This window comes from Plecotus auritus (assembly GCF_963455305.1).
Source record: "Plecotus auritus genome assembly, chromosome: 2".
Lineage (NCBI taxonomy): Eukaryota > Metazoa > Chordata > Mammalia > Chiroptera > Vespertilionidae > Plecotus > Plecotus auritus.
This window is the reverse complement of record NC_137771.1, coordinates 173,631,485-173,654,653: the sequence shown is the minus strand read 5'-3', so window position 1 is coordinate 173,654,653 and position 23,169 is coordinate 173,631,485. Positions and strand designations below refer to the sequence as shown.

The 23,169-nt window shown below is 40.1% G+C and overlaps 2 protein-coding genes across 8 annotated transcripts in view; both read left to right on the top strand.

Annotated features, from left to right (window-relative positions):
• Window positions 1–18,418, top strand: part of WDR53 (WD repeat domain 53) — a 46,507-nt gene extending 28,089 nt beyond the window's left edge. For 3 of the 7 annotated variants that reach the window (XM_080656667.1, XM_080656669.1, XM_080656668.1), the window contains one exon: window positions 821–2,001. In XM_080656667.1, the coding sequence (XP_080512793.1) occupies window positions 821–1,414 (594 nt within the window). In that variant the 3' untranslated portion in view covers window positions 1,415–2,001. Of the gene's footprint in view, window positions 1–820; window positions 2,002–18,288 lie in introns of those variants that run through there. The other 4 variants (XM_080656670.1, XM_080656671.1, XM_080656673.1 and 1 more) reach the window with 3 other exon arrangements.
• SMCO1 (single-pass membrane protein with coiled-coil domains 1) lies at window positions 13,554–19,992 on the top strand (the record flags this gene model as incomplete). The annotated part of the gene is given in 6 exon segments (XM_080654692.1): window positions 13,554–13,564; window positions 15,544–15,599; window positions 15,602–15,622; window positions 15,625–15,721; window positions 18,289–18,438; window positions 18,881–19,992. Coding segments are annotated over 6 exon segments (780 nt in total). The 3' UTR covers window positions 19,326–19,992.
• Between the last annotated feature and the right edge of the window lie 3,177 nt (window positions 19,993–23,169).

Sequence of the window (23,169 nt, the reverse complement as noted above, 5' to 3'; positions counted from 1 at the left end):
TGTTAGTTAATAGAATAGGAATTAAATATGGGAAAGAGAAAAGTGGGCTGAAATAGTTAGGAAAGCCTGCTTGCAGAGACAGGGACTAGAGCTAAGCACCTAGAATGGATAATTTGGGTAATGGGAAAGGAAAGGAAAACATTCCAGGTACAAATTATTTCAGTGATAACCCAGATTGTTTTGTTGATTTTTACTTGTAACCAGCATAGACTAAGATTAATAAGTTTCATAATCTTTAATTTTATTTCCAGAGATGAGGGTAGAATGACCTAAAGAAAACTGGCAACTACTTAATAATTAATAATTTGGATTACATTTTAATAGTCTTGTTAATCGAAAGTTATTCAGGCCCTGACTGGTTTGGCTCAGTGGATAGAGCGTCAGCCTGGGGACTGAAGGGTCCCAGGTTCGATTCCGGTCAAGGGCATGTACCTTGGTTGCGGGCGCAGCCCCAGTGCGGGGTGTGCAGGAGGCAGCTGATCGATGTTTCTCTCTCGTCGATGTTTCTAGCTCTCTGTCCCTCTCCCTTCCTCTCTGTAAAATATCAATAAAATATATTTTAAAAAAAAAAGAAAGTTATTTAGGATCTTGTTTTCTAAAGTCTATCTTACTGCCCATTGGCATTCTAGTTTTGGCACCACAGTAGCATTCCAGTGCCATATTGTAGTGCCCTCTAAATTTTTTCTTAATGTTGCTGGAAATATATCCTACTAATCAATCTCAGACTATTTTGATGATTTTATTAGAAGCAGAATAAGCATAGTAGTTTAGCAAGATGGCTAGAACTTTATTTGACTGTGTATCATCCTTTTGTTTAAAGGTGATGCTGTGGAACCTTCAGAAAGCCCGGCCACTCTGGATTACAAATTTACAGGAGGATGAAACAGAAGAAATGGAGAGCCCACAGTCACCGGGTCAGCTTTTAAACCCTGCTCTAGCCCATTCTGTGTCTGTGGCATCGTGTGGCAATATTTTTAGTTGTGGTGCAGAAGATGGAAAGATTCGAATCTTTAGGATAATGGGAATCAAGTGTGAACAGGAATTGGGATTTAAGGGCCACACTTTGGGAGTATCCCAGGTCTGCTTTCTGCCAGAATCTTATTTGCTGCTTACTGGAGGGAATGATGGGAAGGTAATGATGTGGGATGTAAGCAGTGAAGTTGAGAAAAAACAGAAGAGTCCTACAAAACATACCCACAGAAAAAGCACTAAAAGAGCAACTTATACCAACCAGGATAGAAACACTAATGCTTCAGTGACACATGAGGAACAGGGCAAAATTTTACCAAAGCTAAGTATTGAACATGGAGAAAAAGTGAACTGGCTCTTGAGTACAAAAATAAAGTGTTGCCAAAATATATTAGTAGCTGATCAAACTAGTTGTATATCTGTGTATCCCTTAAATGAATTTTAAATCCAATAAAAACATTTGAATAACTGCAGCCAACTTTTTAGGTTTAAAAGAATCTTGTTTCTTTGTTTAAACTGTTTGTCATATGTAGAATAATACCATTCCATTGTATAAATTTTAAGACATTTGAGCAAAAGAACATAATTGGATAATACTTCATATAGTGAGTGACATTAAAATTTAGGGGAAGGGAACTAATATTAGCTCAGTACTGAACATATACCAGTGATTTTATGTATATTTCATTTTTTTATTCCAAATCAATGATTTCCCCCATTTTATTGGCACAAGAATTGAGACTCAGAGGTGTTAAGTAACTTGAAAACCCAGGAAATTTCACTACACTAGTTAGAACATAGTTATTTCGGATTCTAGGATGCTATGTGGAGCCTTACCAGGCTGGAAGAGGAAACCTGTTATTGTTTGTTCTGTGTAAAGCCCAGAAGGCTTTAGTAACAATTTACCCTTTGCTGTTTCTAAGAAGAAGGTTTTAGAATCAAATCAGTTTAGTATATTCAGCAATCCTGGCCATGATGCAGGTAGGACCAAAAATAAACTGAAGTCACAAATAAGCTCAAGATATAAGATAGAAAAAAAGAAGAAGTAGAAAATAGAGGCCAAGATAGAGTATCAATAGTAAACTTCTTTTCATGGCCTGGATTGCTGTCTTCCTTGCATGTTCTTTCGGCTTCTGCTTATACATCCTACTCTTATATTCAAAGTTTTGAAGAGAGAATCTGATTGGTTACCATTATCCTTTTTTGAGGAGAACCCTTTGATAAGCTTCATTTCTGTCAGAACACTTGTTACAAGTGACAGAATTCAAAATTGAATTGGTTTAAGGAAATAAAAAGGAATTTATTGATTCACATAACTGAGAAGTCCAATGATAAGCTGACATGTACTACTGGGGTAGCTAAGCTGATAGGATGTTAGTCTATAGTGCCCCTCCTGTGGAAAGTCTTAGAGGTAAAGAGGTAGAATCCTCACAGTAATTTTGAGCCTGGAACCAGTCATGCCTAAAACAAGTGTATTCCTGGAGCCCCCCCTTTTTTTTAAGCTTAAGCTTTTAGAGCTAGATTTTTTTAACTTACAACTAAAGGAATCCATTATATGGGCAATCAGTAAATATTGTTTAGTGATTTCGCTTGGAATTTAAAGAAAGGAGAATACCTTGGCCCTAAAAAATTTGACAAAGAACCTTGACTTGAGTACTGACAGAAACAAGATTCTTTTTTTTTTTTAATATATTTTATTGATTTTTTTACAGAGAGGAAGGGAGAAGGATAGAGTTAGAAACATCGATGAGAGAGAAACATCGATCAGCTGCCTCTGCACACTCCCTACTGGGTACGTGCCCACAACCAAGGTACATGCCCTTGACCGGAATCGAACCTGGGACCCTTGAGTCCGCAGGCCGACGCTCTATCCACTGAGCCAAACCAGTTAGGGCTAGAAACAAGATTCTAATCCCAGCACTGGGCAGTTTTCTTGGCCATGTTGGGCTTTAGTTTCCTTATTTGAAAGTGAAGGGGTTAAATTAGATATTCCCTAAGGGAATATGCCACTTTTTAATGAAAACTTAGATACTGATATCATATCTAAGAAACTTAGCAATAATTCACATTCTTGCTCTTAACCACCCAATTGTGACTTAATACCACCCTCTCTCACTAGTCTGGTGATAGGAGCTACAACTGCAGGAGACAGGCTCTTAAGCCATGAGCAAGGCTTATGGAGGTGAAAGTCTGGGGCCAAGTGGGACTTTGTGGCTCAATCAGGGATCTGAGCAGAGGTGGGTTTCCTTTGTAGCCAACCCTCTTCCTGTGGGGTGCTCCCAGTGGGGAAGATCACCCCTTCCACTGGGCTAAAGTTAATTTTTTTTTTTATCAAGGTTAATTTTAAAGTAAGTTGCCAGAGGGATATTGTGGAAGAGTAAACAAGGTACCCTACTATCACCACCACCACATAAGCCATCCCAACCAGAGGAGCAGAATGTTTTAAAAAATATTTTATTGATTTTTAGAGAGGAAGGGAGAGAGATCAGCTGCCTCCTGAATGCCCCTACTTAAAAGCTTCTGCACGGCCAAAGAAACAATTTTCTTTTTAATATATTTTCATCGATTTCAGAGAGGAAGGCAGAGAGGGGGAGAGATAGAAACATCAATGATGAGAGAGAATCATTGATCGGCTGCCTCCTGCATGCCCCCTACTCTAATAGGGGGATCGAGCCCACAACCCAGGCATGTGTCCTTGACCAGAATCGAAGCTGGGACCCTTCAGTCCACAGGCCGATGCTCTGTCCATTGAGCCATACCAGCTAGGGCCAAAGAAACAATTTTCAACAAAATAAAAAGGCAACCTACAGAATGGGAGAAAATTTTTGCAAACCATGTATTGGATAAGTGGTTAATATCCAAAATTTATAAATAATTCATACAACTCAATAGAAAAAAATCTTAAGCTGAAGAAAAAAGGACATTTTTTCAAAGAAGATATCCAAATGATTAACAGTGCATAAAAAGGTACTGAGCATCAATAATCATCAGGGAAATGCAAATCAAAACCAAGACCAATTATTACCTCACACCTAAAAAAAGGCTACCATCAAGAAGACAAGGTAAGTGTTGGTGTACATGTGGAGAAAAGGAAACATTTGTGCACTGTTGGTGAGATTTTAAACTGGTTCAGCCACTGAAAGACAGTATGGCGATTTCTCTAAAAATTAAAACTACCAAACAATCTAGCAATCTTGCTTCTAGGTATATATTCAAAGGAAATGAAGACATATGGCCTGGCCGGTGCGGCTCAGTGGTTGAGCATCACGGTTCAATTCCCGATCAGGGCACATTCCTGGGTTGCAGGTTCCATCCCCAGCATGGGGCGTGCAGGAGGCAGCCAATCAATGATTCTCTCATCATTGATGTTTCTATCTCTCCCTTTCTTTCTGAAATCAATAAAAAAATATATATTAAAAAAAAGACATAGCACTCCCATGTTTATTACTTTTTAAAAATATTGATGAAAGTATTACATATTTCCCCCTTATTACAGCATTATTAATAGCCACAATATGGAAACAATCTAAATGCCTGTCATTAAATGAAAGGATAAAGAAAATGTGATACACACACACACGCACACGCACAAGCAATGGAATACTATCCAGCTACGAAAAAAAGGAAATTCTGCCATTTGCAGCAACATAGACCTTCAGTACATTATGCTAAGTGAGATAAGTCAGAGAGACAAATACTGTATGATACCTCATGTAGAATCTAGAAAAATCGAAAATTGTAAAAGCAAAGAGTAAAATAGTGGTTACTAGGGGCCCAAGTGTGGGGGAATGGGAAAGATGTTTAAAGGTACATGTTTGCAACTAATAAATCCTGGAGATCTAATACACTACAGTGGTTATAGACAAAAACTATTATAAATATTAAACTTGCTGAGACAAGATTAAGTTCTTAATTGTTCCTAACACTAGAAGAAATTATAGTTGTGTGATACAATACAGGTGTTAGCTAACACTACAATGTCAGTCATCACAATATAACAAATCAATATGTTGAACACCTTAAACTGATTTTTTTTAAAGGCTGCTGTTATAAAAGTAAGTCTCAAAACAAATGTCTTGGTGCTCTTTCCAAACTTACTACCTCTCAGTGCCCTTGTATGTGGAAGATTTGTAGCTTTCACATCATTAATGTTTGTCTTGTTTAGATTTATCACTACTAATTTTTCACTTAAAATAATATTTTTCCTTAGGTTTAACAACTTAATGCTTTTTCCACCCTGTATTTTTGTAGTTTAAAAGTTAGGATGTTAGGCCCTAGCCATGTAGCTCAGTTGCTTAGAGCATTGTCCCAATACACAAAGGTTGAGTGTTTGATCCCCAGTCAGAGCATGCAGGAATCAACTAAGAATCCTATCTAATAAGAAGGTAATATGCAAATTAGCCATCACTCCGTCACAAAGATGGTGGCGCCCATAGCCACAAAATGGCAGCGCCCAGTCCTCTCAGCCCCGCTGGAGTCCCCAGTCCTGGGGGAGGGGGTGGCCGCTGAGAGCAGGCAGCATGAGCGGCCTAGCAGAATGCTTGCCTCGTCACCGTGGCAACGAGGCAAGAGTTCCGCTCCCGGCCGCGGATGGGCCTCTGGGCCTTGAAGAGCCTCTGGGCAGTGGGTGAGGAGCGGCCAGGCCCCGCAGAGAGCTACTGGTGCCCAGATTTGTGCACAGGGCTACTAGTGCATAAATAAGTGGAACAACAAACCTCTCTCTAATAAATTAATTTTAAAAATTAAAGTTAGGCCCTGGCTAGTGTTGCTGAATGGTTAGAGCATCGACCTGTACACTGAAGGGTGGTAGGTTCAATTCCCAGTCAAGGGCAGGTACCTGGGTTGTGTCTGTGGGAGGCAACCAGTTGATGTGTTTTTCTCTTATCGATGTTTCTCTCACCCTCTCTCCCTTCGTTCCACTCTCTAAAAATCAATGTGAAAATAAATCCTTGAGTGAAGACTAAGAAAAAAATTTTTTAACTTAGGATATTAGAAATAATACAGCCAAAACCGGTTTGGCTCAGTGGATAGAGCGTCGGCCTGCGGACTCAGGGGTCCCAGGTTCGATTCCGGTCAAGGGCATGTACCTTGGTTGCGGGCACATCCCCGGTTGGGGGCGTGCAAGAGGCAGCTGATCGATGTTTCTCTCTCATCGATGTTTCTAACTCTCTATCCCTCCTCTCCCTTCCACTCTGTAAAAAATCAATAAAATATATTAAAAAAAAAAAAAAAGAAAGAATACAAATGAGTTTTAACTGGGCAGACACAGGTCCCCCAAACCCAATAGAGTCACTCAAAAAAAGTGTCAATAAATCCTCTCCGCAGTGTCCCATTATAAATTTTCCACTCATCATTAGCAGTAGCAAAAGTAACAGGAAGAATTTATCTTTTATGACATGTTATATGGTATGTTTGGTTTGAAAAAATTCATAAAATATAAAAGTTTTAAAATAAATGGCAGGTGATTTATTTTAATCTAAAATTTACAAACAGAATGCATAAACCAAGTGATGGATGTAACTCATTTAGAGAAAAGTTGTGTATGAGTCATAACTCTGCCCAAGGTAGTATCAACTTGCCAAATTCAAAAGAACCTTCTTCAAAGCAATTAATGCTAAATCCATGATGTGAGAAGTTATTTAGTATCAGCAAAATTGCATCAGCCATCATAATACATTAATGTTGACAATTGAATTTTATTAGTTGTAATTTGGGTTGTATTTAGTATGTAGATTTGTTTTGATTTTATAGTTGCATATGAGTTCTAAGAAGTTTATGCCTAATACTGGGTTTGATATTAAAGCAACATTATACTAAAGTAATTTTAGTCTAATAATTAAAAATAACAAATCCTACAAGTCTAATAATTTTTTATTTAAAAATACACAGCACTGAAGCTTGAGTGCGTGGACTTGTAGATAATGTCCCAGAAATCCTCTTTAGTGGCCTTTAGCATCTCCTGTTAAGACTAGGAGTGATGTTGCTGGGGTGTGTAGGGAAACAGCAAGGCTGGAACAAATAGCTTGCTCTGAAAGAAGGTATTCTGGAGAAGCACAGAGGATTTTTCTGTATAAATTCTAAGGTAGTTAGGTAGGGAAACTAGTCACATTATCAATAGGAGACTTTGGGATCAAGAATGAAATCCAGCCCGGCTGGCATGGCTCAGTGGTTGAATGTTCACCGATGAACCAGGAGGTCACGGTTCAATTCCATGCCCGGGTTTCAGGCTCAATCCCCACTGTGGGGCATGCAGGAGGCAGCTGATCAATGATTCTCTCTCATCGTTGACATTTCTAATTCTCCCTCTCCCTTCATCTCTGAAATCAATAAAAAATGTTTGTTTTTAAAATAAGTATGTCTTCAGGTAAGGATTTAAAAATATATATCTAGATGCCTGGGTCCTATCAAAAATCTGAATCAGTACAAGTATAGAGGTTTAATATTTACAGATGGGGGAGCGACTGGGAAGAGCTCAATGAGGGGAAAAGGAGACATATGTAATACTTTCAACAATAAAGAATTTAAATAAAAAAATATTTACAGATCAGTTCACCCTTCAAAAATATTTAAAATCTGGATTATATATTTTTTATTGATTTGACATCTGTCATAATGGCTAATATTAAAAAAATAGAACACAAAATGCTAGTAAGGATTAGAGAACTAGATCTATAATTTATTGCTTGTGGGTATGTAAAATGGTACAGCCATTCTGAAGAGGTTAGCAAGTTTCTTACAAAACTAAGCATGCCACTACTGTATGACCCAGCAATTGCACTCCTGGGCGTTTATCCCATGAAAAAACATATGTTCGCATAAAAACCTGTACATAGATATTTATAGCAGCTTTATTTCAGATAGCCCCAAACTAGAATCAGCCCAGATTCCTTAAACAGGTTAATCCTATCTAATAAAGAGGAAATATGCTAATTGACTGTCCTGCCCTCAATGATGGCAGCACCCACAGCCAATAAGGATGGAATATGCTAATTGACTGCCAAGCCCTCAAAGATGGCAGCGCCCACAGCCACAAGGTGGCGGTGCCCAGTTCCCTCAGCCCCTGCCTCCGGAGTGCCCCAGTCCCCTCAGCCCCCCAGCGGCCCAGGGCCACCCGAGGCTCAGGTAACCAGGGCTGGCCGAGGCTTGTGCTGATGGCAGTGGCGGCAGCAGAGGTGTGATGGGGGCATCACCTTCCCCTGATTGCTGGGTCGCCTCCCGCCCCTGAGGGCTCCCAGACTGTGAGAGGGGGCAGGTTGGGCTGAGGGAACCCCCCACACACACACCCGCTCCAGTGCATGAATTTTCATGCACCGGGCCTCTAGTGGTTAAATAAACTGATAATATCCACTCAGTGGAATACTGCCTAGAATAAAAAGGAACAAACTGTTGGTATATGCAGCCACCTGGATGTTCATATAGATTTTCAAATTTATTGCATGAATTTGTTTATAATATCCTCTTAGCTTTAACCCTGGCCAGTGTGGCTTAGTTGGTTGAGCATCATCCTATGCACCCAAAGGTCACAAGTTTTATTCCCAATCAGGCACATACCCAGGTTATGAGTTAGATCCCCGGTCAGGGTATGTGCAGGAAAGCAACCAATTGATGTTTCTCCCTTCCTCTCTCTGTAAAAAAATCAACAAAATGTGACTTTATTTAAAAATATATCCTTTTAGTTTTTTAATACCTGTTTACATGTATAGTGATGTCCTCTTCTTTGATCCTGTTATTGCTTATTTGGTTTCTCACTTTTAGTAGTCTTATCAGGACCATGTCTTTTTTTTTTTTTTTTTTTTCAGGAGCATTTCAATAGTAATAGCCTTTTCAAAGAACCAATGTTTACCTTTGATAATTCTATTATTTAGCTATTTTCTGTTTCTCCTTCAGTCTATCATCTTTAGGTTTAATTCTTTTTCTAACATCTTAAGATGAACACTTAGCTCACTTATTTTTCAGCCTTCTTTGCATATATGCATTTCTATTAGTGTACAGAATAGACAAATCTATAGAAACAGAAAGAAGGTAAATGATTGCTAGTGCTGGTGACAGGGAAAAGGAATTAGGAAGGAATAGGGAGTGATTGTGATGGTAAATATGCTAAAACCTCTTGAAATTTATATTTAAAATGAGTCAATTGTATGATATATGAAATATATCTCAATAAAGCTGTTAAAAATACATACTGCCTGATCCCATTTACAAAAAGTTCAAAAACAGACAAAACTAATAACTAATATATAATGAGAAATAGTGGTTATCTTTTGGGAAGATAAGGAGAACAATGATTAGGAAGAGTCCCAGGGGCTATGCCAATTCTGGCAAGTTGGTAATATTCTGTTTCTTGATTTTGGTTAGGGTTACATGAGTGTATTCACTTTGTAATAAGTCATTAAAAGAAAACACACCATTTCCTCTCCACACTCAATATTTCTGACACCAGATATGTTGGTTTTTCACATCAAGCAGTTCTCCAGTTCTCAGAAGACACTGGCAGGGTATCCTACAATTTAACCCAATTTTCAAACTAACTGCCCAGAATTAGCTTGGACCCGACAGGTTAAGGGGTCAGTGCCACAAGTCTGTTCCCACTTCAGATGCCAATCAAAAGTCCCAAGTTGTTACCTGTACTTCTGACTGACGGGCTGTAAATCAAGGGTTCCCATGACCCTCTCCTCAAGTTTGATAATTTGTTAGAATGGTTCACCCAAGGAAACAGTTTATTTACTATTACTGATTTATTACAAAAGATATATTGAAGAATACAAATGAATAACCAGATGAAGAGATGCATAGGGTGAGGTCTAGAAGTGTTCAAAGCATAGGAGCTTCTGTCCCTGTGGATTTGGGGGTACTCCACCCTCTCGGCATGTGGATGTGTTCTTGTTCACCAAACTTCAGGTTCTCCAAACCCCTTTGGTATGGGTTTTTATGGCTACTACATTACAGTAGGCATGGTTGATAAAGTCATTGGCCATTGGTGATTAACCTAGTCTCCTGCCCTGACCCCTTTCCCAGAGGTTCAGGGATGGGGCTGAAAATTCCAACCTTCTAATCATGAGGTTGTTCTAGCAACCAGCCCCACATCCTTAGGGGCTTTCTAAAAATTGCCTCATTGATATAAACTTGGGTGAGTTTGAAAGGGGCTGATTATGAATAACAAAGGACACTCCTTTCAGTCTGATCATTTCAGAGCTATTTTTAACTGGAGGATTAAAACCAAATATTATAATAAAAGACGCTCCTTTCACCTGTTTCTGGAGCTGGGGACAAAGAAACAAATAGCATAACAAAAGATGTTCTTATCACTTAGAAAGTTACAAGTGTTTTAGAAACCCTGTGCCAAGAACTATGACAAAGACCAAATATAAATTTCTTATGTCACAACATCACTGACATTAAGTTTGTAAATACTTCAATTTTTGGAAACCGTTATTAATTTTTTTAAATGTTCCTGTAAAATATTATGCTAAGTGAAATAAGCCAATCTGAGAAAGCTAAATATCACATGATCTCACTTATTTGTGGAATCAGATGAACAAAATGAATTTACCAACAAAAGACCTGAAGCATGGAACAGACTGATATACCCTGATGTAGGGTTAGGGCAGGGGTGGGCAAACTTTTTGACTCGAGAGCCACAATGGGTTCTTAAACTGGACCAGAGGGCCGGAACAAAAGCATGGATGGAGTGTTTGTGTGAACTAATATAAATTCAAAGTAAACATCATTACATAAAAGGGTACGGTCTTGTTTTTATTTTTATTTCAATAGTTTTATTCATTTCAAACATTTTAACAAGAAGAATGTAAACACTATTATAATTTGAAACTTCAAAAAATGGAGGAATCATAGCACAATAACATACCTTATATTGAAGATGGCAAAGGCAAAATAAAATTGCCTAACAAAGGAAAGGTACAAAAGCCTTTCCAATTAAACTTAAATATAATAAAATAATTTAAAACTAAAACAAATAGAAAAGAACAAAATGTGTAAACAGTAAATTAAACATTTTCTTTAGTGCAACTTCCAAATTATGCCCGGGACGTAGATGTAGATGGCAATGTAGACTGGGTTGAAAGGTTTTTGGTCTTTAAAACATCAACTTCAGTGGGAACAGTGTTGTTGGTCTCCTTTTTAGCTAATGCTCTGATCCAGGGGCGTGTCTCGCTACATCACCACGATAACGTGTCTACGCATTCCCAGGGTGATGTCGGGGGACGCGTCCGCGGGCGTTACAAGGAGCCTCTGGAAGATTGAGAGGTTGTTCCTTCTACTGAATGGGCGGATATAAATCCGCCCACTCAGAAGAAGGAGCTGCAGCCATGTTTCCCAATGTTGCCATGTTAACACTGCTGCTGGTGAAGGAGCGGAGGGGAGAGCAAGAGAACCCTCTGCTCTTTCGGCTCCGCGGGCTGGATAGAACAGCCGAATGGGCCAGATCCGGCCCGTGGGCCGTAGTTTGCCCACGGCTGGGTTAGGGGGATGAGAAAAGATAAACCAAAGAACTTACATACTTACTAGAGGCCCGGCACACAAAATCATGTGTGGGTATGGTCCCTAGGCCTAGCCTGCAATCAGGGCCATCTCACCGCCACTCACCCCGGTTCCCCGTTCTCCATCTGATGATGGGAGCCTGATGGCCAGGGGAGGGACCGAGAGATTGGCCGTTGCTGCCTGCTCGCCGGCCCCACCCCTGCCATGGGTCGCCCTTTGTGTGTGGGGCGACCAGTGGGGCGGGGGCTTTAGCCTGGCACCACCTGCATCCCCCACCACCCACTGCAGTTCCCGTTCACCCTCGGCGAATCAGAGCCTGCTGGCTGGGGAAAGTGACCAAGATGTAGTCAGTGCACCTCACAGTGACTAGTCAAGTGGTCGTTCTAGTTGTTCTGCTGTTATGATCGCTGGGCTTTTATTATTTAGGATATGCATAGCCCATGGACACAGGCAATAGGGTAGGGAAGAGCTGGGAGGGAGGGTGGGAGGAAGGGGATGAAAGGATGAGGGCAACAGGGGAGGGATGGGAGATATCTGTAATACTATCAACAATAAAATATATATTAATAAATAAATAAAATGATTCAATAGATTGGTAAGTAGGTAGTTCTTATGGGAGCTTTCTCCAGTTCCTTAATGGAAGCTCCCATAAGAACCCCACTGTCTGTGAATATGCCCATATATATATATATATATATATATATATATATATATATATATATAATAAATGTGAAAGTAACACATTTTGGGGTCAATGGCTTATCTTGCTGTAAGTACGTGTAAGTCTTAATTTGATGTATACCGGAAGCAGGGCCTAAGGAGAGAATTACACATATTTTGTGAGGTGATTCTATTGACGGGGAAGGGCACCAGATGTTAGACCTCGGTCCTTGAGTTCAGCTAAGAAAAGAACTCAGAGCCAAGGAACTAAAATACAACCAAAGTTTATTTAGAAAGTCACAGAGGTAGCCCTGGCCAGGTAACTCAGTTGGTTAGAGCATTATCCTAATACACCAAGGTTGCTGGTTCAGTACCTGGTCAGGGCACATACAAGAATCAACCAATGAATGCATAAATAAGTGGAACAACTGGATGTTTCTCTCTTTCTCTCTCTCTTTCTCTCCCTCTCCTTCCCTCCCTCCCTCTCAGCTGTGTGGACTCTGGGAAAAAGTTACAGAGGGTTCAGTACTATTAGAGGTTTCAAGACATCCACTGGCAGTCTTGGAAAGTATCCCCCACAGATAAGGGGGGGGGGGTGCTACTGTATATTATTTTCAGGGTTACAACATAATGACCTGATAAAAAAAAAAAGTATATATTGAGAAATTATCAACACAATAAATCTAGTTAACATCCATCACCACACAGAACTACCAATTTTCTTGTGATGAAAATTTTCAAGAAAACTCTTAGCAGCCCTAACCAGTTTGGCTCAGTGGATAGAGCGTCGGCCTGCGGACTCAAAGGTCCCAGGTTCGATTCCGGTCAAGGGCATGTACCTTGGTTGTGGGCACATCCCCAGTAGGGTGTGTGCAGGAGGCAGCTGATTGATGTTTCTCTCTCATCGGTGTTTCTAACTCTCTCTCCCTCTCCCTTCCTCTCTGTAAAAAAATCAATAAAATATATTTTTTAAAAATAAGAAAAAAAAAACTCATAGCAACTTTCAAATATATAGTACAGTATTATTAATTATAGACTTCATGCTGTTCATTACATCCCCAAGACTTTTTTATATCTGGAAGTTTGTACTTTTTGGTACATTTTACCCACCTTCACCAAAATGGTAAATTTTATGTTATGTATATTTTATCACAATTTAAAAAAATAAAAACACAACACCTCGGAAGCCCCACAGTAGACCTCTTCTCACATTTCATAGGCCAGAATTCTGCCACCTGCCCATTCCCAAACCAATAGAAATAGCAACAATAATAAAATTAATATGATTGGCTTTGTCTAATTAAGATTCACTCCCTTATGACTGGGGAGAGGCCCAGCCTTTCCTGAAGCACATGGCTTCCCAGTACTTGAACAAAACTTGGATTCTGTTAATGAGATAAAAGTAGATGGGGTGGGAAGAGGGGAGGATGGCTATTTGGTAGGACATGAGACCCTAGCAAGGTTTTTCCCACTGAGGCAAGGAGGGACTTGATTCCCAAAGTTTTCTAAAGATTTATGTGAGACTTACTGACTCTAACCCCCAGGAGTCCATGGGGGGAATTAGAATATTTCTCATATCTGTCCCTTTGCCTTTCCACTCTTAGTAATCTATTCCCTCATCACCTCATATCTGACTATGTAGCAGTGTTCTGAGGGGGCATGTCTGCCTCTGGTTTTATTCCCACTTAGATTTATCCTAAACACCACTGATTAACTTTATAGAACCTACATCTCACCTATATGTCCTGACTGGGAAACTTCCTACCAGACTACCATTCATTCTTTTGTAATCCTTGTTTTTTTGTCTTCTTACTAGTATGCTCCTTACGGCAAGGGTTTTGCCTTGTTCATCATTGTATTCTCAATACCTGGAATAGTGCTGATCATTCCTAGGTTTTATCCATTCCATTGGTATTTATGGTGTTGAGTAAATATCGAATAAATATTGAACAAGTGAATAAATTATTCAATAAATAAATAAATCCATGACCTGGATTTATCAGTTTAAATGCTGTTTTTCTTTTTCTTTTTTTTTTATATATTTTATTGATTTTTTCACAGAGAGGAAGGGAGAGGGATAGAGAGTTAGAAACATCGATGGGAGAGAAACATCGATCAGCTGCCTCCTGCACACCTCCCACTGGGGATGTGCCCGCAACCAAGGTACATGCCCTTGACCGGAATCGAACCTGGGACCTTTCAGTCCGCAGGCCGACGCTCTATCCACTGAGCCAAACCGGTTTCGGCTGTTTTTCTTTTTCTTAACATGAATCTTTTTTTTTTTTTTAATATATTTTATTGATTTTTTACAGAGAGGAAGGAAGAGGGATAGATAGTCAGAAACATCGATGAGAGAGAAACATCGACCAGCTGCCTCCTGCACACCTCCCACTGGGGATGCGCCCGCAACCAAGTTACATGCCCCCGACCGGAATCGAACCCGGGACCTCCCAGTCCGCAGGCCGACGCTCTATCCACTGAGCCAAACCGGTTTTGGCCTTAACATGAATCTTATGCTTAAGACATACCCACACAATTTTCTCTAACCATTATTTACCTTGCCACCTCTATAATTTTGGTCACACGATTATTCCAGTTTGTAATACCTTTCTCTTTACTTTCTGATAACTAAAGACTTACGTTTCCTTTAAGGCAAAGCCCAAATCCTACTTTCAATGTGAGTGTTTCTGAATTATACAAGGCTTCAGTGACCTGCTCTCATCTTCTATTATTTTTATGGTCTGTACCTATTTAGCACACATTTTATATACATTTTTTTTAATTTTTATTGATTTCAGAAAGGAAGGGAGAGGGAGAGAGAGATAGAAACATCAATGATAAGAAAGAATCATTGATCGGCTGCCTCCTGCATGCCCCACACTGGGGATCGAACCTGCAACTGGGAATGTGTCCTAACTGGGAATCAAACAGTGACCTGTGTGCATAGGAGGACACTCAACCATCTGAGCCACACCAGCCAGGGCCACATTTTCTTTTTAAGTAAAGTTCTATCTCCCCAATTAGAGTTGGAATCCCTTAAATTACAGAATCCTGTTTTATGCCTGTTTTTATTTAAAATACCTAACCTAATACTAGAAGCTCTCAATAAATGGTCTGGGGCTTTCTTTAAACCTAACTTAGGTGATAATTGAATAATGTTAAAATTTGAGTTATATTTCCATCAAACTTAATTCTAGTATATGTCTACCTTTGTGTATCCATATATACATTTACAAGAATATAATTAGAACTACAATTACATCTGGTTTTTGTGCTCTGTTGATATACTACAGCTCATTTTTCAAAGGCAAACATTATAGTGCATCCCAGGACACCTGTGTCCACACGATCATTTCTTTGAAACTATATTTGGATGTACAAGCTATTAAAAGCTTCTTGTACTGAGTGACCTTTCAGGCAGAATTTAGATCGAATACTCGCCCTAGTGCTGCCTGTTGCTGAGTGGAAGACAGCAGGAAATCTGGATTCAATCCTCTATTGGGTTTTTGTTTTGTTTTTGTTTCCTTTCATTTTGCCTTAAGAAGATGAACAATGAAACCGCAACCCTGATATCCTTGAAAGAGACGATGAAAAGGTTGCTAAGGGATACAGGGAGGGAGCAAGTATAGGCCTTCTTTACTGGGAAGATGGGTTAAAGAAGTATAAGGATTAAAAATAGGTAAAGAACTACAGACATGCCAATTAGACTTCTATGTCTGTTAAAGTGGTTTAAGTCTTCCAAGTTAAAAAAAAATATGTAATTTAATAAAAAAGAAAAAATTTACTCCCAGGTGCAAGAATTCCATTAAATTAGTGCATGTGCTATATGGTAGGTATACAAAAATAAATGAAATGTGGTTTCTGCTCTGAAGGTACTCACAGCCTGTAGGGATAACAAAAGTATTCAAAAATACTTAAAATTTATTGTGATTGTCCATATAATGGTCATGTTCCTAAATGGCTATGAAGAGGGGATCAATTAATTTTGCCTTTGATACTAGGAAAAGGAACTCTTCATAGAGAACGTTTAAGCTAGATCTTAAAGTGTGAGTAGGAGTTTATAAGAAAAATATGGCAGGGAACTCTAGACTGGAGAAGCAGTATCTGTAAGCCATATAAGCTTGGAATCACATACCGTATTCAGTCAGCAGCTAGATGTCTCAAGGATTGGTGACTAGGCTGTGAGAGGAGTGGCAGAAGATGGGACCACAGGGTAAAGGACTTTATGTTTCCTGCTGAGGAGATACAGCTTGGCTCTAACAGTATCACTGGGCTAGTCAGGGTGGCATAAAAAGTTGAAGGACATGATTAGAAGTGTGTTTCAGGAGCATATTTCTGGAGGATGGATTGGAGGTTGCAGAAATTGATAGCAGGGATCCAGCTAGGCTGCCGTAATCCTAGGTCTCTTTCCTTCCTCTCCCTCACTTCCCTTCTCTCTCTAAAAAAGAAAAAAAAAAATGTACAAGAAAAAGACTCTGAACCCCTCCCTCCAAGAGTGTACAATTTTGCTCATGAAAAACTAACTCAAAGCAGTAGGTGGGGAGTGACAGGTGATAGAGGTAGTCCTTGTGAGAACAAAGTATTCAGGGAGATCTTCAGGTAGACAGGAGATTCAAGCAGGCAGTGGACTTTGAACTTATCTTTAAAGGAAGGATAGGATTCGAACAGTCAGAATAGGGCAGAGAAAGCAGTCTTATTAAATACTGGTTCCAGCACTAGCTAACTATATGACATTAGGTCTCAATCTTTTTAAAAATATATATTTTCATTGATTTCAGAGAGGTAGGAGAGGGAGAGAGAGATAAAAATATCAATGATGAGAGAGAATCATCGATCAGCTGCCTCCTGCATGCCCCCCACTGGGGATCAACCCTGCAACCCAAGCATGTGCCCTGACTGGGAATCGAACTGTGACTTCCTGGTTCATAGATTGACATTCAACTACTGAGCCACACTGGCCAGGCAGGTCTCAATCTTTTTGATATTTAATATCTTTTTAAAAAAAAAAAAAAAAATATGGCCGAAACCGGTTTGGCTCAGTGGATAGAGCGTCGGCCTGCGGACTCAAGGGTCCCGGGTTCGGTTCCGGTCAAGGGCATGTACCTTGGTTGCGGGCACATCCCCAGTGGGGGGTGTGCAGGAGGCAGCTGATCGATGTTTCTCTCTCATCGATGTTTCTGACTTTCTATCCCTCTCCCTTCCTCTCTGTAAAATATCAATAAAATATATTTAAAAAAAAAATATGGAACGCTTCACGAATTTGCGTGTCATCCTTGTGCAGGGGCCATGCTAATCTTCTCTGTATCGTTCCAATTTTAGTATATGTGCTGCCGAAGCGAGCACTGATATTTAATATCTTTATCTGTAAAATAGTAGAAATGACTATTTCACTTCTTATGGTGGTTGTGAGACTCAAAGTAATGCCTGTATAAAATACTATTTTTTTCCTTTTTTAAAAATATATGTTTTTATTGATTTTAGAGAAGAAAGGGGGGGGGAGAGAGAGAGAGAGAGAGAGAGAGAGAGAGAGAGAGAGAGAGAGAGAGAAACATTGATCGCTGTCCCCTACTGCCCACCACCAGGTATTGAACCCCCAACCAAGGCATGTGCCCTGATCAGGAATTGAACCAGTGACCCCTTGGTGCATGGGACAAGGCTCAACCAACTGAGCTACTCCAGCCAAGGGCTGTATAAAATACTTTTAAAAGTATAAAGTACAGCCAAAACCGGTTTGGCTCAGTGGATAGAGCGTAGGCCTGCGGACTGAAAGGTCCCGGGTTCGATTCCAGTCAAGGGCACGTAACTTGGTTGCGGGCACATCCCCAGTAGGAGGTGTGCAGGAGGCAGCTGATCGATGTTTCTCTCTCATCGATGTTTCTAACTCTCTATCCCTCTCCTTTCCTCTCTGTAAAAAATCAATAAAATATATATTTTTTTAAAAAGTATAAAGTACAATAAAAAGATAAAACATGACAAATGAATTCAAGTAGACAATTCAAAAGTTTGGTAATATAAGGAATGTAAGAACTAGGATGATGGGTAGAGAGAATGGCAATAGCTACCCAACTTTGGTTGTGGTTGTAAATAATACATTCTCATCTTAGGCAACACCTTAATTTTGTCCCCTAACTTAAACCAACACTTGATTCTTTTATCCTATAGAGTAGACCACAAACTCCAAGCTTTAGAAGCACAGTTTAAAGAACTGGACTTCACCAAGGATAATCTGACACAGAAATTTGAACATCATAGCAAAATGTTGGCAAGCCAGGCAGCCCAAGATGAGCTGTGGACAGCAGTTCTGACACTCAAGTGAGTATCCAATGAGAATTCAGTGGAATTTTGTGGCATTGTGAGAATGGCATGGTCATTCTAAAATTGAATTTCTTAATGTGGTTCCAGCAATGGATTGTGAAGAAATCACATATGCTTAGGTTCATTTATTCCAAAAATATCAATTTGAGTACCTGTTTATATGCTAGGCACTGCAGTACTCATCAACAGTTTCTTGTTTGCCAAAATCTTACTAACACAGAGATGGATAAAGTAACTCCTCTGCCATTGAGAAACTTATAGTATGGGTGGCTGGAGAACTAGGTATCCAGTTTAGCACAGGTCTTATTGCTAAAGTATTTTCTAAAATACAACAGCTGGTTCTCCTAGTGGGTTTGTACTTCTTTGAGCTATCCTAATAGAATTTATTTATATTTGAACATAAAGTATTCTGCTTCAGAAGCTCTCCCCTTATTTGTAGGTTCACTTCAATGGAATTAAATATTATATACAGCTATGTCATGGAAGTACTCATCTGCTTGCACACTCGTGTGCTTGAGAAGCTGCCAGACCTGGTGAGAAGTCTTCCTACCTTAGCCTCTGTCCTTAGAAGAAAAGTCAAGAACAAGCGCATTAGAGACGTATGGGAATCTGTCCTGGAGGAGTGTGGGCTGCAAGAAGGAGATACCACAGCACTTTGTACCTTCTTTATTGCACATGGTAACAAGGCGGAACACTACAGTGCCAAAGTGAGACAGATGTACATCCGGGATGTCACTTTCATGATCACCAACATGGTAAAGAACCAGGCTCTGCGGAATGCTTTGCTGATGGCTGTCCAGTTCATTGAGAGGGGAAAAGCAGTGACAGTCCCTAAAGAGCAAAAGTCATCCCTAAAAGAGTTGATGCCAACTGTCAAAAACTAACCTGTTACCTTATGACCTAGCAATTCCACTTCCAGTAATTTATCTTGCAAATGGGAAAAAAATATGTATATACAATTTTGCTATAGACTTATTTTTATAGCAAAAGTTGGGAGAGTATTAGAGAAATTATGATAAATTGATACAATGGATATTTCTGTATAGTCATATAAAAGAATGAAGGAGCTCTTTGGTTTTGGCTCAGTAGATAGAGTGTCTGTCTGCCTGTGGACAGAAGGGTCCCAGGTTCGATTCCAGCCAAGGGCACATGCCTAGGTTGCAGGCTCAATCCCCAGTAGGGAGCGTGCAGGAGGCAGTCGATCAGTGATTCTCATCATTGATGTTTCTCCCTCTCCCTTCCTCTCTGAAATCAATAAAAATATATTTAAAAAATAAGAAATAAAATATTTATTTCCAATATGTATTGTTAAATGGAAAAAGGGACAAACACATATGCATATAGACATATACATGAGCTAATATATCCATAAACTTCTTCTGGAGAGATACAAGAACGTGAAAACATTGGTTGGCTTAAGGAAGAAAACTAAGAAGCTAGTGGTTCAAAGATAGGAAGAAATCTTGTTAATGCATATATACATTTTGAATTTTCAGCCATGTAAATGTATTATCTATTAAAAGACAAAACAATAAAAATACCTTATATTGTATGTTGATGTACATTTTCTCTCTAGTACAGTATCACAGTTATTTATACCAGAAAGGGAACTCACACACATTGATCATATATCTATGATATTTATTGAACACCAAATGCCATGTGCTAGGTGCTACAACAAAAACATTTAAAAATGTGGGTCCTGCCCTAGCCCGTTTAGCTCAGTGGATAGAGAGTCGGCCTGCGGACCAAAGGATCCCAGGTTCGATTCCGGTCAAGAGCACATACCTTGGTTGCAAAATCCTACCCAGCCGGGGCCCTGGTCAGGGTTTGCAACCTATTGATGTGTTTCTCTCACATCAATGTTTCTCTCTGTCTTTCCCTCTCTCTTCCATTCTCTATAAAAATCAACGGAAAAATTTCCTTGGGTGAGGATTAACAACAACAAAAAATGTGGGTCCTGTCCTTCAGGTAAATGTTAAATACTGATGCTTTTTTTGGGAGGTACAAATTCAGGACAGTGAGTCTCCAGTAACACTCTGGAAGGATGCTAGGTAGAGAAAGATAAGAAGTGATAACAAGGTGATATGTTACCTTGCTGGTCCCTCCTTGAAAATGAGCCACAAGAGATACAGCAGGTTGCTTGGCAGATACATCTGCTCAATCTGGTCCTTCTCCAAACACACCATTTGAAGGAGCCATGCCTTGGAAAAAAGAAAATTTCTGTTTTCAATTGGCCAAAGTTTGCTCCATGGGAGTGACACCCCATACTTCCAGGATGCATCATCTAAGCCCACCCAGCAGCCACAGGCAAGTCAGAGCCTGCATTGTTCAGCGCAGTGTTTCACAGGAGTCCAAAGTGGCAGGAGGAGACAGAGATTTCAAGAATGTCCCTCAGGCAGACCTAGGGACAAGGCCAAGGAAATCTGAAGAAGCATATAAAATGTATCCATTACAGAAGATTTCTAAAAATAGAAATCAAAATGCAATAATTTAAAAATGTATTGATTTTTATAGATAGGAAGGAAAAGAAAAACATTGATCTGTTATTCTACTTATTTATGCATTCATTGGTTGATTCTTGTATGTGCCTGAACAGGGTTGAACATATAACCTTGGCGTATCGAGTTAATGTTCTAACCAACTGAGCTACTCAGCCAGGGCTCAAAATGAAAGAATTAAATAAAAGTACTATAAAAACTACTATAGCCAAAACCGGTTTGGCTCAGTGGAAGAGCGTCAGCCTGCGGACTGAAAGGTCCCAGGTTCGATTCCGGTCAAGGGCATGTAACTTGATTGCGGGCACATCCCCAGTAGGAGGTGTGCAAGAGGCAGCTGATCGATGTTTCTCTCTCATCGATGTTTCTAACTCTCTATCCCTCTCTCTTCCTCTCTGTAAAAAATCAATAAAATATATTTAAAAAAAATCAATAAAATATATTAAAAAAATGGTTGCTTTCAGAAGTCAATATGATAAGGAGTATAAATAACATTAAAAAAAACGAAAAAAAAAAACTACTATAACTAGGGGATATATTGTTACCGGAAAGGGAACCTGGCCCTGAGTGGGTCTGCCTAGGGCTGGCCGGTAGTGTGTGGGTTTTTTACTTCATGCAGGAAAAATTTCACAACACAAATTCAGATTACTATGGGAGTGTTTATTAGAGCTGCAGACAGTAAGACAAGAAAGGGCTAATATAGAAGAAGAACAGGAGAGCCTAGGCTGGGCTGCCTTAGCTTTCTGGGAAGTCAGAGAAAAGGGGGCCTTGGGAACAGGTTCAGGGGACTAGCCTGCAATGAGCTGTTGCTGCCCATTGCTCCTCAGGTTGCAAGTCTCGTGGGGCCCCTTAGAGTTTATGAGATGCATGCCTATGGGCGAAAAGTAGGGAAGAAGAGGGGAAATGGAATGATGGGGGCTGCTCTGGGTCCTTAGTCTTTTTTTTTTTTTAAAGATATATTTTTATTTATTTTAGAGAGGAAGGGAGATGGAGAGAGAGATAGAAACATCAATGATGACAGAAAATCATTATCAGCTGCCTCCTGCACACCCCCTACTGGGGATTGGGCCTGAAACCCAGGCATGTGCCCTTGAGTGGAATTGAATCCAGGACCCTTCAGTCCTCAGGCCGACGCTCTAGTCTATCCAATGAGCCAAACCAGCTAGGGCCTTTGTCTTTTTTTGTTTTTTCAGAGATGAAAGGAGAGGGATGGATAGAAACATCAATAATGAGAGAGAATCATTGATCAGCTGCCATGCTCCCCTCTCAGGATTAAGCCAGAAACTGGGGCATGTCCTGACCTAACTGGGAATTGAACCGTGACCTCCTAATTCATAGGTTGAGGCTTAACCACTGAGCCACACCTGTCCAGCTGGGTCCTTTGTGTTGAGGCTTTATCTCTTTCTCAAAGGTGGTGGCCGTAATCTTAGGGGAGTTCTCAGGGGAGAGTTTCAGCAGAATATTAATTTTCTAGGTGTGCTCCTCCAGAGCTGTGGTCTTCACTGATTGGTCAATGTCAGGGCATCACAGCTGATCCTGGTGTCGCCCACCTGGATTTGCTGCTTTTTTGGGTCTGGAGCTGAAATGCAACTGAGGCCTAGATGTTATTTCTATGGATCTGCTGTAAATTGCTCTGCTAGTTTATTCAGCTATCTGTCTCAATTTCCCTATTCCATTTGTCCTGGCTTACTGGCCTGTCTCAATATGATTGGGTGATTTCAGAGGAGGGGTATCACTTTGTGATGGAGAAATACTTCTTGGAAAAGTGCATTGGTTGATCCTTGAAGTAGGCAAACCAGAAACCAACTCATTTAGGATGAATTGAGAAAGCAATGATCTGAAAGCACAAGATGACAGCAAACAGAGAATAGTTGAATGTTTCAAAGAATAATGGAAGATTCCATGGGAAAAGTAGGTTGGAACCTTATTAGGGAGCTGGAATTCTGGGTTAATGGATTGATACGATGGACAACTAGATGGCAACAAAGGTTTCTGAACCATATTAAAACAAAACAAGCCCTAGCTGGTTTGGCTCAGTGGATAGAGCGTCAGCCTGCCGACTGATGGGTCCCGGGTTCGACTCCAGTCAAGGGCACATGCACGGGTCGAGGGCTCTAGTGTGGGGCGTGCAGGAGGCAGCTGATCAGTGAGTCTCTCTCATCATTGATGTTTCTACCTCTCTCTCTCTCTACCTCTCCCTTCCTCTCTGAAATCAATAAAAAAATTAAAA